Source organism: Hylobates moloch, unplaced genomic scaffold, assembly GCF_009828535.3.
Source record: "Hylobates moloch isolate HMO894 unplaced genomic scaffold, HMol_V3 SCAFFOLD_22, whole genome shotgun sequence".
NCBI classification, from domain to species: domain Eukaryota; kingdom Metazoa; phylum Chordata; class Mammalia; order Primates; family Hylobatidae; genus Hylobates; species Hylobates moloch.
Genome location: NW_026652297.1, coordinates 19,013,621 through 19,031,825, shown reverse-complemented (window position 1 = coordinate 19,031,825; position 18,205 = coordinate 19,013,621). Strand labels below are relative to the sequence as shown.

Genomic DNA, 18,205 nt, shown 5'->3' with positions numbered 1-18,205 from the left:
AACAGCTGACATAACTTCTAATACAAACTTATTTTCAGCATGGAAGATTCAAAACTCAGAGGTAAGAAAATTTGTATTATGTTGGAATAAACCCCAGGCAGAATATTTATTTTCTACTTTATGGAAGTAAGTCTCTGAGAACTTAAAGAGTTTTTATTAAAATGTATCTGAGCTATTGGTACAAATTTTTTACTTTCTTTTTTTTTTTTTTTTTTTTTTTTTTAAGAAAAACACTTAAAAGATATAATCAGGGCATGGTGCTACTAATAATAAAAAAGCTCCCCCTCAAATGTCTACCTTTAACCACTTCTGATGATTCCAATTTTTACCTCATGTATTTCTGGTTTGTCAAAGTAACTCTTTTAAAAGCCAAAAAAGCATTTTTTTGGGGGGTGGGGGCAGGGTTTACTTATAATTGACACATAATTGTACATATATATGGGGTACAGTGTGATGTCTCAATACATATACATTGTATAATGATAAAATCAGGATAACCAGCATATCCATTACTTTAAATATGTATCATTTCTTTTATGGTGATAACATTCAAAATCCTCTCTTCTACCTATATTGAAATATACATTACTATTAGCTATAGTCAGTCACCCTACTATACAACAGAACACTGGAATGTATTCTTCCTAACTAACTCTGTGCTTGTAGACCACCTCTGCCAGCTCTCCTCCCCACTATCTTCCCCCAGCCTCTGGTAAAACCATTCTGCTCTCTACTTCTATGAAATCAACTTTTTTAGATTCTACATAAAAGTGAGATCATGCAATATTTGTCTTTCTGTGCCTAGCTTATTACACTTAACATAATGTCCTCCAGGTTTATCCACGTCACCACAAACAACAGCAATTCATTCTGTTTATGGCTGAAGATTATTCTAGTGTGTGTGTGCATTCTCGAGAATATCTTCAGCTATACACGCGCACGCGTGCGCGCGCGCGCACACACACACACACACACACACACACACACACACACACACACCCCCACATCTTCTTTATCCATTCATTTGTAGATGGAGCACTTCAAAAAGCTAACATGTTCCTTTTGGAAGGACAGAGATATACTGGTATTTCGGCAATAGTTTTCCAAATATCCTTCTCATATTCCTGAAGATCTTTCTGCTTACTGGCCTGATATGGTTTGGATTTTTGTCCCCGCCCAAATCTCATGTCAAATTGTAATCCCCAATGTTGGAAGAGGGGCCTGGTGGGAAGTGATTGGATCATGGGGGCAGACTTCCCCCTTGCTGTTCTCATGATAGTGAGTTCTCACAAGATCTTGTTGTTTAAAAATGTGTAGCACCTCCCCCTTCTCTCTCTTCCTCCTGCTCCAGCCATGTAAGACATGTCCGTCTCTCCTTCCCCTTTTGCCATGATTGTAAGTTTCCTGAGGCCTCCCTAGCAATGCTTCCTGAACAGCCTGCAGAACCACGAGCCAATTAAACCTCTTTTATTTATAAATTACCCAATCTTAGGTATTTCTTTATAGGAGTCCATCCATTCTATTAGGATGGACTAATACGCAGCCTTACCCTTTTTACAGGTTCTTGGTTTTAAGGAAACAGAATACAGGTTATCTTGTGCATTTTTTTCACTCAGGTGGTACTAAAAAGCAGAAAGATTCAGGAGAGAACATGTGGAAAAAAGCCATTTATTTATGAGCCACATATGAGTCAAAGGAGACTTTATGGCAAATATCCACATATATAAACAATAGAAAATAAAGATAGCAATTTGTTAGCTTGCGAGTAAGAAACAAAAAAAAGAAAAAAAAGAAGACACATACTTACCTTTACTAAGCAATTTTTATGTCCAGGTACAGAGCCATTTACATAGATTATGTTGTGCTTTGTGTTTATTCTCCACACCTAAAGCATGAAATAAAACCAAAAATTTTAGGATATACTTGTATTAAAATGATGTTACTAAAAGCAGAGGATGTAAGTTGCTTGTAAAGTAATAATCTTACCAGTACTTCAGAATGTTGAATAAGACCTGAAAAACTTCATGACTATTTGGATATCTCAAAGGACTCTGTTGGTACCATTAACAATAACAAGTGGAAATTCAATTTTATTTTATTTTTAGTTACTACTAGCTTGCTGTAACTAGAGGCTGGAGAAGCCACAACCTCACTGATTCTAATTTTTAAAGTAAGTGGGCTGAGTAGATGGTCCTCAAAAGATCTCCATGTGGAGAAAAAACGTACATAAACGGGAGAGAATGACTGGTCAAAAAATGGTACTGAGAAAATAAAATATTTGGAGAAGGAATCAAGTTTGACCCATGGCTCCTATCTAATAATGAATAAGTATTAAATATTACAGAAATTAAAATCACACACACGAACAAAATACAACAAATAAATGGTCTCTGATGAGTATAAATGTAATAGAAGGGGTAAAAAAATCTTAGGTTTAATTATAAAAAATTTGAAAACTTCTCCTGGTCAAAATTTATATATAAAAGGTATCTAGAATAGAGACTGAGAGGATATGCACCAAAATGTTTCCAGTGATCGTCTTTGGGTATTGTCTTATGGGGGCTTATTTTCGTCTTTGTACTTCCTACACTTTAAAATATACATGCAAACAAACATAAACATTAGTTGTTTAACAGAAATATAATCACACAGCATCCATTATAGTATTACTCAGTGTTACTTAGATACATTTCTCATTGGTAGAGATTGAATTCAACTTCTCTTTTAAATATACACAGATATTTTTTATAAAAACAGATATCATAATCCTTTTGTAGTGCTATTGTTTCCTCCTATTTTGATTGTCTCCCACTCTCCTCCTTACCTACATCCACTTCCACACACACACACACACACACATACACACATTTGATATATAATCCAAGAACCTGGTATATACCCTTCCACTCATTATATGATGGCACAGCAACATACATATGTAGAGAGCTTTTGTTCAATCTTTTACTCAATAAAGAGTATTATACTGAATGCTCTGAATCTTACTTTTTTCATGCAACAATATCTTGTAAAAATCTTCCAGGTTCAAGAGTGGACTATTAATTTTGTCTCTTTAATGACTGCACTTTTCATGGCTTGAAATATACACTATCATTACTACCACCATTACTACAACTAGAGTGTACATACACACACACATAATTCATGTATCCTCTTTTCCTCAATAATTTTAAAGCCTCTTAGAACAATGATACAGACACAGATTAAATACATATTCTACTGCCTTTGCATTTAGACAATTTAGCTGTTCCTAAAAAGAACCACTTGTAACACTTACTTTCAGTCCATATGAGGTCCTATATATGTTTCCCATTTTTCCAGGCATTTTAGTTCCAGGCCAGACTCTGGCAATATCCTAAATGAGAAAACTAAAGTTAACACTTTTAAGTGCTATCAATTTTAAACAGCACTGATCAAGCCACAATGCAAACTAAAAATATAAATTATTAAAATGTTTTATTTTTCCCCTATTTGGCTAGGTCCCAGTAAGGAACTAAATATGGATTTAGACATATTTACTCCTAGAGGATTTCCTTTCTAATGAGACTAGACTGATAAAATAAATACAGACTAAGAAACAGATTTAGGAGAAAAACTCAGTAACAACTGACCTAATACTGGCTAAGAATTAAAAAAGGACAAGGGCATACAGACACACTGACACCATCATTCAAAGAAAAAAAACGGACTGCCAGGCCTGTTTTGAACTCATCTTCCATATTAACTGACTTAATGGACTTCATCCATACCACTGGTGCTGGAATGGTCCTACTCCTCCTTGCTTTAGATGTTACTTTCCTTGACCAAAATTATTCAAGGACAGAGTTAGTTATCAGAATACTAGTTTGGCTAGCCCTGGTTTTCTCTGATTTACATAAATCTAACAGCTTCACACAGTCTCTGATTTTGGCTCTGATAATGGATAATAGTTCTACATCTAAAGAAGCAAATCTGAATTATGACTAAAATGGAACAGCTTCTTACAACACATGAATTCTCACAATATAAACACTTTTCCATCAGCTGCTCTCACATTAACAGGTGAAACTCCCAGTGGAAGTACTTCATCATGGCATTAGACATGTTTAAAATGTAACCAACAGGCTTAAAAGACAATTCTGAGTATTACAGACTAAGTATCACTCTTATTCATTCTACAAATATATTCCGTTATACATGACTACAATGTTCCAGTAGACAGAACTAAGACACACACACACACACACACACACACACACACACCCCTCTATTTCTCTGTGTGCTACATTTTTTCCTTGTGTGCATGCATGCATTTCCCTCCCCCACCAAACAGTATATGCATACTTATAGTTGAATTCAACACTATACGGTTCATTTTAATTTTCCCATTTTCATACTTTAACGCCCTTTTCCAATAGTGAGAAACCTAGCTCCATCATCAATACATTTACTCATCTACTCAATCCTACAATTCACAGAAAATTATTTCAGAATTGCTAACTGATACTAATTCAAAAAACAAACTGAATTCAACATTTGCACAAAGTACATTTTAAATTTAGACTCAGGGTATATACAGCCAAACTACAGATGCTCAGCTAACCTTGTGGAATATAACTAATTCTAGTCTGGCTGTGGGAAATGAGTGAGGGGCAAGGATCCATAAAAGGGTGACAAGTACATGGAGCCCCCTGGTGTCAGGCTAAAATTATGTGACTTCATATCAAGGACGGACTGAGGACTACATGTGCAGAAGTTGAATATTTAGCATTAAAAAGAGCTTCACTAGTTATACTCACACCAGTTGCAATAGCTCCAGGTCTCCTGTGGGTTTTCGTTTGACCATGTGTAGCAGGCTGGCCTTTAAATCCCCATCTTTTCATGACACCTTGAAAACCTTTACCAATACTGAACAAAACAAACGTTAGAATTTACATAATGAAAAGAGCACAGACCATTCCCAATTGCACACTTTCTAGTACCAACTGTATACATTCTTGTTAGAGTTTTAACAATGCTTCTTATCTAAATAACCAGAAAAGGCTATACAAGCAAAACTGCAAATAAACATTCCTTTATCTCTGTCTTGGTCTGCACCCCTTCCTGGAGTCTAATTCTATATAAAATGATTAATTCAAGATTGTGAGACACCAGCAAGCTAAGCACAGGGAATTTTATCTGAACAGGAGTTTTATTATCCTAATTCTGTGAAGATGACACAGCAAAAATGGAAAAGCTCTAGAAGTTTCAAAGTACTTATAACAGATATGGCAAGCAGCCATTAAGATGGAACCCAAAGATCACCACCTCCTGGTACTCATACTCTTACTTAATTCCCTCCCCTTGAGTCTGGGTGAACCTAGTCCCTTGCTTCTAATAAAATATGGCAAGAGTGATGAGATGTCACTTCTGAGATTTGGTTACAAAGAGACTGTAGCTTCCATCTTGGTACTCTCTTGCTTGCCAGGCTCTGAAGGAAGCCAACTTCCACAGCTAGTGTAAACTGTCCTGTGGAGAGACATGCCGCAAGGATGCCTCCAGCTATTAAGGAAGGACCTGAGGTCTGCCAATGGACTATTAGTGGGTACAGAGGCAGATTCTCCCCAATTAGAACCTTGACATGACTACAGCCCTGGCTGATGCTTGACTGCAGCTTTGGGAGAGACCCCAACTCAGAGGCATCCAGGTGAGTTATAATGGGATTTCTGAGCACAGAAACTGAGGTAATAAATATTTGTTATTTTAAGCTATTAAGTTTTAGGATAACGTGCTAGGCAGCAATAGGTACTAGTACAATAGAGGACTAAGTAGAAAAAAATAATGCTCTAAATGCTGAACAAATTTTATCTTAGAAGATATCAGAAGGATCTTCATCTCAGGGTTGAGAAGAAACAAATGGAGAAATAAAATCAGAGAGTAACAACTTCTTACTAATCTAAAATCTCCTTTTAAAATGAAATCACTCTATTTTCAAATTCTGTTTACCTAGAAGAACACCCCATGGTCGAGGTAGAAAGCAAACAACACTAAAGCTAAAGCATTATTAAAGTTTGTTTCTGAAATGCTCACTATATTAGGTATAGAAGGTATGCAGCTTGAAACAACAAAGGCCATATATGACAAACATACTGATGTTATGCTTTCAGCTATTCCCCTAAGATCAGGAACAAGACAAGTATGCCCACTTTCACCACTTCCATTCAACACAGTGCTAGAAGTCTTAGAGCAATTACGCAAGAGAAAGAAATAAAAGGTATCCAAATTGTAAAGGAAGAAGTAAAGTTGTCCCATTTGCAGATGATACATCATATATAGGAAATCCTAGACTCCACCAAAAAAGTGTTAGAATAAATTCAGTAAAGTTGCAGGATATAAAATTAACATATAAAAATTGGTAGTGTTTCTATATACTAATAGTGAACTATCTGAAAAAAAAATCAAGAAAACAATTCCATTTCCAATAGCTACGAAAAAATAAATACCCAGGAATAAACTTAATAATGGAAGTGAAAGATTTCTACACTGAAAATGATAAAACATTAATGAAAGAAACTGCACAGGATGTGGGTAAATGGAAAGCTATCCCCTGTTCATGAACTGGAAGAATTGCTAAAATGGCCATACTATACAAAGTGGTCTACAGATTTAATGCAATCTCTATCAAAATACAAATGACATGCTTCACAGAAATAGAAAAAATAATCCTAGAATTCATACGGAACCACAAAAGACACTGAATAGCCAAAGCAATCCTGAGTAAGAATAAAAAAGCTGGAGACATCATACTACTTGACTTCAAAACATACTACACAAAGCTATAGGAGCCAAAACAGCATGCTACTGGCATAAAAACAGACACACACAACAATGGAACAGAACAGAGAGCCCAGAAATAAATTCACACATAATGGTCAATTGATTTTTGACAAAGGTGGCAATACCACACACTGGGGAAAGACAGTCTCTTCTATACATGGTGCTGGAAAACTTGAATATCCACATGTAATGAGGTCAGACCCCTCTCTCTCACCATATGCAAAAATCAATTCAAAATGGATTAAAGACTTAATGAAAAAAAAAAGTATGAAACTACTAGAAGAAAATATAGGGGAAATGCTTCATAATACTGGGCTGGGCAAGTATTTTTAAATGAGACCTCAAAAGCACAGGCAACAAAAGAAAAGACACATTACATCAAACTCAAAAGCTTTTTGCACAGCAAAAGAAACAAAGCAAAGAGACAACCTACAGAATGGGAGAAAACATCTGCAAACTACATCTGACAGGAGATATCTAAAACGTATACTAAAAGAACTGCAAAAAAAACTAAAATAGTTTGCAAAGGAACTCAAACAACTAAAAAAACCCCAAGTAACCCAATTAAAAAATGAGCAAAATATCTTAACACATTTCTCAAAAAGAGACAAAGAAATGGCCAACAAGTATATGAAAAATGTTCAAAACCACTAATTATCAGGGAAATGCAAATCAAAACCACAAGCAGATACCATCTCATTCCAGTTAGAATGGCTACTGTCAAAAAGACAAAAGAAAACAAGCGTTGGTGAGAATGTGGACGAGAGAACACATATACTGTTAGTGGGGATATAAATTAGTATAGCCACTATGGAAAACAGTATGGAAGCATCCCTCAAAACATTAAAAATATGATGACCATATGGTCCAGCAATCCCACTATGGGGTAGATATCCAAAGGACATGACATCAACATGTTGAAGAGCTATCTTACATTTATTGAGCACCATTCACAATAGCCAAGATACAGAATCAACCTAAGTGTCCAACAACAGACAAATGGATAAAGGAAATGTGGCACATATACACATGGAATATGATTCTGTCATAAAAAATAAAATCCTGCCATTTGCAACATTAATGAAACTGGAGGACATTATGTTAAGTGAAATATACCACACACAGAAAGACAAATAATGTATGATCTCACTCACATGTGGAATCTAAAAAATGTTGCTATCATAGAAGTAGAGAGTGCAACAGTGGTTACCCAGAGACTGGGGAGAGGATGGGGATGGGAATGAGGAAGATGGGGAGAGGTTGGTTAATAGGTAGATAGAAGGAATAAGTTCTGGTGTTCTATGGTACACTAGGGTATCTATGGTTAACAGTAAATTATTATATATTACAAAATAGCTAGGAATGTTTTTGAATGTTCTCACCACAAAAAAAGATAAATGCATGAAGTAACAGGTACCGTAACTATCCTAATTTGATCATTATACAATATATACACATATTAAAACATCAACTTGTACCCCATAAATACAACTGCAATGTGTCAATTAGAAATAAAATTTGTCTTTGACTATATCAGTATAAATGACACAATAAAAAGACTGGAAAAAATTGTAAGACTGTACTAGACTTTTTAAATTTTTTTTTTTTTTTTTTTTTTTTTAAAGAGACCGGGTCTTATTCTGCCAACCATGCTAGAGTGCAGTGGTACAGTGATAACTCACTGCAGTCTTAAACTGCTGGTCTCAAGCAATCCTCCTGTCTCAACCTCACGAGTAGCTAGGACTACAGACTACAGGTGCATGCCACCACACTCAGCTAATTTTTAATTTTTTTGGTGGATAGAGGGATCTTGCTTTGTTGCTTAGGCTTGTCTCGAACTTCTAGCCTTGAGTGATCCTCCCACCTGGGCCTCCCAAAGTTTTGGGATTACAGGTGTGAGCCACCATGCCAGGCATGTGACATATTTTTACTCTTAAAACGAAGATTTTTCTCACCTTTTACTAGATAAAACATCAACATATTTTTAACAGAGTGTTCCCTAACTCCACCAATGTTAGCTATTATTATATAGTATACTGTTCAGGCCATTTACAAACAGGACAAAAAGAAAAAGATTATAAAAACAAACTTATTTCCACAAGGACTTTGCTATGCATTCAGCAAACAATTATCAGACAGCAATGGATTGAAGAAAGCCTATGTGAATAATACAGTTTGTTTTCAATACATCAAAAATCCACTCTAAAAATAAGGATAAGGCTGGGTGTGGTGGCACATGCCTGTAATCCCAGCACTTTGGGAAGTTGAGGTGGGAGGGCTGCTTGAGGTCAGGCGAGGCCAGCCTGGCCAACATAGTGAGACCTCAAACTTAAAAACAAAAATGATACATTGCATCTACAACTTAACAGCTGAATACTATCAAATCATAGGTCAAAAGTTACTTTTATAAGAATAATTTAAACATAGCTTACACCGTATTCTTCACATTAAGCAAGTGAACAGTGTGTATATAATTTTTTGGATGTGAAAACTCAAAATAATGTGTATACCTGATCAAAGAGCTAAAACATAACACATATTAAAAACCCACTATTTAGTTATGTAAACTAACATCTAAGAGGATAATCAAATATTTTATGCTTTAAAAATTTAACAAATGTTTCCATTTAACATTGAATTTTAGAACCTAATTGGAAAGTACAGTGCTTGGCAATTTAAAAACAAAAAGGAAATACCTAAAGAGTAATTTGAACTTACCATATCATTTGGCAAACAACACTTCAAAGAGAAAAGGAGAGAGACTGGCAACACTAATCTAAGTAAACAACATTGGCCATTCCTGGTAGAAAGTTTACTGGTACTTCTGTGTTCTTAAAACTGATGATCTCTAACTTAAAAAGAGAGCATGAGTGCATGCACCAATAGAACACATGCCAGGTGAACTACAGAAGATAATTTAGCTCATTTTAAGAGTAAATAATTATAAGATAAAAGTGGTATCCTGAAAGTGCTAATTATCTGTTGGCTAATTACAGATTGCTTTTCAATCTAGCTCTAGAATACATCATGTAGTTATACTCTGTACAATGAGAACCTCTTCAGTAACCTTTAAACAAAAGAACAAAACACAAATAACATGACAAATTATTGGCTGAATTCAGATTAGGGAGAACAGAGTGTACCTGTTGATCCATGGGAGGTTCAAGTATTTATACTACTCTCAGTTGTCACTCAACTTGAGAACAAAAATAAAACAAAAGCAAGAAACGAACTAATCTATACTTAGCATAGCCAGACACCTTTCAAGTAAAAGGTTTTCACAGGTCATATAAAATAAAATCTTCATTTTACTGAAAATAATATACAAATACTTTATATTTTATATCTCTTACCCATTTTCTGCTGTAGTTTTTAATTAATGATAGCAGAAAAAAATCAAATAAAGGAAAGCTTAAAGTGGAAAGAACACAGAGATCCCAATTTTAGTGAGATATATTTGAAAATTAAGAAGACATAAAAGATGTATTTTGAGTATCTATACTAAAATATAGAAATTCAGATGTATCATTTAATCCAGGAAACATTATTGTCCTTGCTTCTCAGTCCATTTCCCCTTAGGACACTTTCAGTGCACGAAGGGTAGAAACTGTGTATTATTTAGCCGTAGTGCCCAGTCTAGAGAAGTAGAGTAAAATTTGTTACTGGCTATAGCTGTGTCCTGGGAAGACAGGGGATTAAGTCTCCTTTCTTCTGTCCTACAGTTTCCGATTATTGTATAATGGGCATGCCTTTTAGTTTGAAAAGATGGTTTGAAGAAAAGGGGAGAAACTTAAAGCTATGGCTAATAATCCTGCAGAAGGGAACGCACAATTTAATGTTTCCCGCTGAATTCTATAAATCTCTAGAGATTCTTACTATGAGAATTGCATTCCCTTGCTATATTGTGACAAATGCCCAAATGCCTACCAGCAGACACACAGGTTTTAATATAAATCCATCATGTATTTCTTTGTGAGAAACTGCCTTTCATTGCATGATTCTGGATATACTTGTCTATGGGGATAAAATGAAATGTCCATAAGGTGAAGAGTGACCATATACCTGCTTTTAAACCCATCCATTCTGTGTCCTCTGAGAACTTCCTCTAAAATTCCCATCCCCTGAGTCTCTCCCTTGAGAAGCCACTGGATTCTCCTACCTTCTTTTCCCTTCATCTCTCCTCCTCTTTCACTGGAACACAAACTGCTTCTCCTTCTCCCATCTACCATCCACTCTCTGCAATCCATCTTCCTCTCCAATTACTCTTTGGAATTCACTCTGAGATTAATCCCCAAATCCCAAATCCAAGTCTTTTACTAAAACAGCTTTTTATTATGGAAGTTTTAAGGAATATTCAGGAGCAGAGAGATTAACTCAATAAATTCCTATGTATCCATCATCCAGTGTCGAACAATAATTGACTCAAGACCTATTTTTTTTCATCTGTTCCTCTCCTCTGACAACTCCAATAGATTATTGTGAGGCAAACTCCAGATACCCTATCATTTCATTCACAAATATTTCAGTAGAGATCTCTAAAAGAATACTTTTGAAGAACAAAACCACAATATCATTATCATAACCTAAAAAATTTAGTAATTTCTTTACATCAGTGTTTAGATTTCTATAGGATCTTTTAAAATAGAATCTCTCCACAGGGCTTTCCTCTACCCCTTAACGTCCCGCTCCTTTCCATTGTCATCATTTCGTCCCTATTTTCCTGCTTCCCTAATATTCTTTGAGAAATCTCTTTCCTCTTGCTGCCTGATTCTCTTCTCACTAAGGTTTAAAAGAGGGGTTGGCAAACTGGCCTGTGCTGGCCGTATGTTTTCGTAAATAAAGTTTTATTGGGATAGAGTCAAGCACACTAATTTACATATTGCCTATCTCCAATTTAGAGCTGCAATGGCAGAATGAGTTAGTTCTCTCATGGGCAAGAGAGAACATAATAATGTCTGCAAACCTAAGATATTTACTTCCCATTCTTTGAGAAAAAGTTTTTAGACCCCTGAAGTTATTAGTAATAAGCTGGAGTTCCACAATCTTGCACTCTGGCAAGAATTTTGCTATGATCCCATTCTACAGATGTACCAACCATATCCAATTGGAAGTACCTCAGCCATTCACTTGCAGTGTTTCAGAAACAAACCAAACATCTCTCTTCCTTCAAGTGATCCTTCACAGCCACTACAGCAAAATTCCCAAGGTGGTAATCTAATCACATAAATTTGTACTCTGCTTTAAAAAAAAACAAGCAAACAAACTTAGATGGTTCCCCAGTAATATTTTTAGCTTAGAATATATAAGGTTTTTTATAACTGGATCCAACCTGGCTTCCAAACACTGAAAAATCTTAGTCATAGCAGATTACTCCATGAGTCCCTAAATAAGCCACTCTTCCATGCCTTTGTTCATTTTGTTCCTTCTGCCTCAAACACCCTTCATACTACATTGTCTATCTTCCCACTATTGTCATGAAAAAACAACCAAGTATTTAATATCAAGTTGCATCACCTCTGAAATATTCGATTCTTTTTTTTTTTTTTTTTGAGACAGACTCTCGCTCTGTTTACCAGGCTACAGTATAGTGGTGGGATCTCGGCTTACTGCAAGCCCCACCTCCAGGTTCAAGCAATTCTCATGCCTCAGCCTCCCAAGTAGCACTTGCCACCACGGCTAATTTTTTGTCTTTTTAGTAGAGATGAAGTTTCGCTATGTTGGTCAGGCTGGTCTCAAACTCCTGGCCTCAAGTGATCTGTCCACTCTGGCCTCCCAAAGTGCTGGGATTACAGGTGTGAGCCACTATGCCCAGCCCAAAATATTTGATTTTTAATTTTTAAAAATCAAAATCCATACTCTAAGTAGAGGTTTTTCAATTAGAACTATTTCCAAATTAAGTTTTCTTTTTTTCTTCAGGGAAATGTTTAGAGTCCTGCAATTTATCCAGCCACTGATGAAGCTGGTTAGAGCTGGCAGGAACTCCAAATTATTCTTGCATACACTGTCCCCCCTGCCTGGCCATGAGCACAGTCAGGCAAGGTCTACAAGTATGCCCTCCAAATTAAGTTTTCACTTTCTCTCTTTATGCTGTAAGAAGTTTAAGTGACTTGTACATATATCACTCAAAAAACCAGTAACTGTGTACCAAATGGAGAAAGGACACTTGACTTCTTTAAGAATACACCCAAATCAGGCTACATTTTTAAAATTTAATAAATAGAAGTGGGGGTGGGAAGGTGAAGAAATTACTGGTTTAAAAATCAGCTTCTCTGTTATGGTAAAATGGGGATTCACAGGAAAATGGAGATTCACCTGGGTTTCTAGCTAAAATCAACACCGAGCTGTAATGAACCTATAAAACAGATTAGAATTACGATGAAATCTGGCTGGGCATGGTGGCTCACGCCTGTAATCCCAGTACTTTGCGAGGCCGAGGCGGGCGGATCATGAGGTCAGGAGATCGAGACCACCCTGGATAACACGGTGAAACCCCATCTCTACTAAAAATACAAAAAAATAGCCGGGCGTCGTGGCAGGCACCTGTAGTCCCAGCTACTCGGGAGGCTGAGGCAGGAAAACGGCATGAACCCAGGAGGCAGAGTTTGCAGTGAGCCGAGATCGCGCCACTGCACTCCAGCCTGGGCGACAGAGCGAGACTCCGTCTCAAAAAAAAAAAAAAAAGATTTAAGATAAAATCTTTTAACTGTGATAAAGTATTACTGAATATGAAAGCAAAATGTCTAAATCAACATCAAAAGAAATTCTGGTAGGATATAATAATCACTTTACTATGCTTTAGATTCAAACTATCCAAATGTTCTTAGTTTTAAAACAAACAAAACATTCTAATAAACAAAAAAGAATTTTTCCCAAAACATATTATATGTATATAAAAGGCTTTTCAGCTAGTTGACAATCTCCCTCAAGATTAGCTTTTAACTCATGATGAACTAATATGGCACATTTTAATCTTTTATCACAGCTTCTCCTCATTTCAGCAAACTCACCCAGATGCTTCCTACTTACTTGCATTTCCACATAGCATCTCTACTGAAGATCCCTGTAAAGTGTGGCAGTCAATTTCTACCCAATTCAGTGTTGCTGTCTAAACCTACTTGATCAGTGATGAACAGCTGCTGAGCCCACAAGTCAGTCATGGTGGAATTTTCCAGTTGCTTTGTGTTCCATTCACATAGAGTTAGAAGGTGGCATGGAATATCAGTATAGCTGTAACTCTTTAAGATGAATTTGTGACAGCATGACCTGAAATGCAGGTATATGATTTCTGTCTAAAAAGCATAAACCTCCCATCAATATCTGGGAACATTTTTATCAACAAGAGTGCGAGGAGTGCACTGCTTACGGCTTTTCTGACATCAAATCTAGCTCATTTAATAGTACAAAGAGTCAAATGTGCATTGATTCCCTCAATTTCCCAACTGCACTAAATAAACCCAGAACACCACATTTGCTGTCCTGGGCACACTCTGTTCTTCTCAAAAAAGAAAATACAAATAAACAATTCTACAATATCATGAAAGGACACAAATTTTCTGAAGGTCTTCAGCCATATAATATTCTTCAATAGATTAGAAAGCCATATTGCCATGAGCTATGAATATACTGTCATGTATTATTTCTTCATTAGTATAGATAAGTTTTATGACACTTGGAAAACTGAGGAATTATTTTTTGGAAACAGATTGTTAGAATTGAAAGAAACGTTAGAAACCATTTAGCCTCAGACCCTCAGGTTAAAGATAACGAAATCGAAATCCCCACAAGTTAAGCCACTTGCCCAAAATCAAATCGCTGGAAATGGAAGCATCTGGCCACACTTTCAATCCAGGTCATAGTGCCTCTCAAGAAACAGATTAGAAGAAAAATATTAAAATATTCCAGCAAATTGGAGAGGCATGAAGCCATTTCAAGGGCATCCTCATTACTCTGTAAATTCCAGATACAATAGGTAGTATGTGATCTTAAAATCACCTGGAGTGTTTTGTAAAGCTACTACTCTGTTACATAAAATATAAAGGCAAAACTTAATGTATTAGAAAACACCAGAATTGAATTCCTAATAACGTCATGTTTTCTATTCATTTCGAAAGATATTTTCTATTCAGGAAAACATGGATCTTTCTTTTTAAAATTGAAACTAATTACAAAGCAGCAACATCAGTAATAGTGATAGTAGCTAATACTCCTGAGCATTTATTATGTGCCAGGCCTTGAGCTAACAGCTTTCTATGCACTGTCATTCAATCTTTGTAATATGGCTGTGAAGTACATTTACAATTATTCTTATGTTAAAAATGAAGCAGCAAAAAGATTAAGAAAGTTATCTAGGTCACATAGCTACTGAAAGGCCCATGCTTTTAGCCACCACCTTACATTGCCTCTTATTAGGCCTTAATTTTGCTGAGCTTGAGTAAAAACATGCTGCTTTGTAAATAGGGAGGCAATTATAGATGACCACTAATAAAATTTTTAATCCAACAAAACAACTAAATATAACCCCAACACACCACTCTCCAATCATTCATTTTGACTGATTTAAGAGGGATTAATTTTTACAAAGATTATTTCTCTCTATAGTTTAATCACTCATCTTGAAAACGGTTTCACTAATACATTAAAAACATACTGCTTTGAATAACTAGTACATAAAGTTACTTGTTAAAAATGAAATAAAATTGAAAATGTACAGGACAGCACAGCAACTGTATCCCGAAGGCAGCACATACCTTGCTTTCTCCTTCCAGAGTTTACAACAAACATCTACCAGTTAGAACAATGAGCTTGTGGGCAGAGTTTCTGACAGTATGTAGACACTCTTCACTCAACAGTGTACTGGGCTAGGTATACAGCCCACAAAGTCTTTACTCTTTTAAGAACCCATGTTGACAGTTTAAACACCTTTAAGACTTTGGTAGGCAACAATACTTCTTTACACATTTTGGTATTTGAATGAAAGAATCCAAACTAACTGAATCTCAGTAAATGTGCCAAGGTGCTCCAATACCTAATCTTCTCCACCGCACTCCCCTTAATTTTTATTACTGGCCAGGCACGGTGGCTCACGCTTGTAATCCCAGCACTTTGGGAGGCTGAGGCAGGCAGATCACGAGGTCAGGAGATCGAGACCATTCTGGCTAAAACGGTGAAACTCCATCTCTACTAAAAATACAAAAAATTAGCTGGGCGTGGTGGCAGTTGCCTGTAGTCCAGCTACTCAGGAGGCTGAGGCAGAAGAATGGCGTGAACCTGGGAGGTAGAGCTTGCAGTGAGCCGAGATCATGCCACTGCACTCCAGCCTGGTCAACAGAGCAAGACTCCATCTCAAAAAAAAAAAAAAAAAATTTATTACTAATGATAACATTGTCAAGTAGTTATTTTTCTGTTTTCAGACCAAAGGGTAATGAGAATTTAAAGGGCACCGACAACTGTAAAGTAGTAAGATTATTCTTGAAAACGTGAGTTGTTTTAATCAGCCCAGACTTGTAGACAAGATTTTTAAATTATCCTTCTTTCAGAAAGAAAAAATATTTTAAGTACCTGAAGCCTTCTGACTTCAAATTTTAAGTAAATAAATAAATTACAGATAACCAGGAGAAAAATTACTTCAGGTATGCACTGTCATGAATTCAAAGTTCAACAAGACACCTAGCAGGAAGTGTCTCTCCATGCTATTATGAATGCATCACTACCATCTCTGTCCTTCAAGTCCTTTCAAGCAGATACCTAACACTGCTCCCTAAACACAGCAGAAAGCATCTTTAGTTTTCTTTTTATTTGTTCTTTGTTTCATTCTTCTCTCATTTCTTCCTTTTTTTTTTTTTTTTTTTACAAGTTATAATAAGCACCACTAGAATTCAACAGAAAAAAAATGGGCTAAACATCCTATGCTGGGGATAGAATTAACAGTCATACCTCAGCTTACTCACTATTTATATATTATCTATAGTTGTTCCCTCTTCAAAATCGAGACTGAAAGAATGGGAAAATGTTAGACTCTAAACCATCATCTATTAAAAGTTACAATGGAATATAATTGCTACTATAGAACAAGAACATAAACCTTAAAAATGTACCCAGGGTAGGGGCAGGGAGAAAAGACATCATGATACATGCTAGTTTAAAGATTTTATTTGGAATGAATTATATAAACTGCCAAATTTCAAAGACTAGGCTTCATTATCTATTGATAGTATAATAAAACTAAGTAAAAATGTTCTGATAGGCAGTTTTATTATTAGATGTAAAAATCTTCCCCATACAATCTAAATAAAATTTGTCTTCTACCATCCTTTTGATGAAAAACTACTGCTGATATTACAAGTAAAAATTAAAATGAATTCTGGTAAATTATATATTCACCTCACACCCTAACGTGACACTGGTAAATTTACCTATTTATCTAGAGAATTATAACCAACATCAGTATAGGTAAACACAATGTATCTTTCATGTAAGCAAGTTTCCTAACAAAATTTTATTTTAAAAGGAACACTTAAAAATTGTAAGCATATCTTCAAGAAGCTGTTACTGTTGGTTACTGGCCACTTTTTAAAAAACTGTCTGCAGACAATTCCATTCCTGAGGTAGACGGATTCTTCTAACACTATTTTCTTGAAATGCAGACAGTGTTTGTTCATATAAAAAATTTTCTTAGTTATTTCTAAAGTACATTTAACTCAGCAATTAAAGTTGAAGGTATAAGGTAAAAACCATTGAAATCTAGTACTAAAAATATAAGTGAAGATTGATAATTAAAATACATTACAGCATGAGAAAAATTAAGAAATTAGGGATTGAGATTTTTCTCTTTTCTAATGAAAAGATAATGAAGCCAATTACTAAACAGACTAGTTTTCAGTTTTATGCTAACTAAAATGTAACAAATACCCACTTTTATTGGCAATGTTATTTTAATTACATTAAACTTGCCTGCTTTTAAACAGATGTTTATATGTTATAATTCAAGCAGAGTTAAGGAAGGAAAGGCATTCTGAATTCTGTGCTAGGTAGAGGAGTGAGGAGGAAAAGTGGTTTAACTGATGAGCTTCTATTTTCCAGTCCAGTGGTTCTCAATGTGTGTTTCTGGACCAGCAGCATCTGTATCACCTGGAAACTTGGTAGAAATGCAAATTCTCAGGTATTAACCCCAGACCTACAGAATCAGAAGCTCCGTGGGTAGGGTCCATCAATTTGTGCTCAACTGAACCTCCAGGAAATTACAAAGCCCACTCAAGCATGAGAACCATTGCTCCAACCTATAAATCCATGTCCTTTCATCACTCCCTTAACCATGGCACTGCACATATTGTTCCCCTAGTGTTCACCCTTCTAACAGGATTAATATCCAGAAGATAGAGCCCAAAAGTTCCAA

General features: G+C 35.8%; 1 protein-coding gene and 1 non-coding gene across 7 annotated transcripts in view; both read right to left on the bottom strand.

Annotated features, from left to right (window-relative positions):
* The window catches only part of MRPL3 (mitochondrial ribosomal protein L3), a 174,190-nt gene that overhangs the window by 137,705 nt on the left and 18,280 nt on the right, over positions 1-18,205 (bottom strand). For all 6 annotated transcript variants that reach the window (XR_009211712.1, XR_009211713.1, XM_032144357.2 and 3 more), the window contains 3 exons: positions 4,797-4,905; positions 3,296-3,373; positions 1,808-1,885 (listed from right to left, as the gene is read on the bottom strand). Coding sequence is in view for 4 of the 6 variants with exons in the window: in XM_032144357.2 (XP_032000248.1) it covers positions 1,808-1,885; positions 3,296-3,373; positions 4,797-4,905 (265 nt within the window). In the remaining 2 variants the exon portion in view is untranslated. The remainder of the gene's footprint in view (positions 1-1,807; positions 1,886-3,295; positions 3,374-4,796; positions 4,906-18,205) is intronic.
* On the bottom strand, positions 12,732-12,868 carry LOC116462170 (small nucleolar RNA SNORA58). The gene has a single exon (XR_004246266.1). It is a non-coding gene; the product is annotated as a small nucleolar RNA SNORA58 (small nucleolar RNA).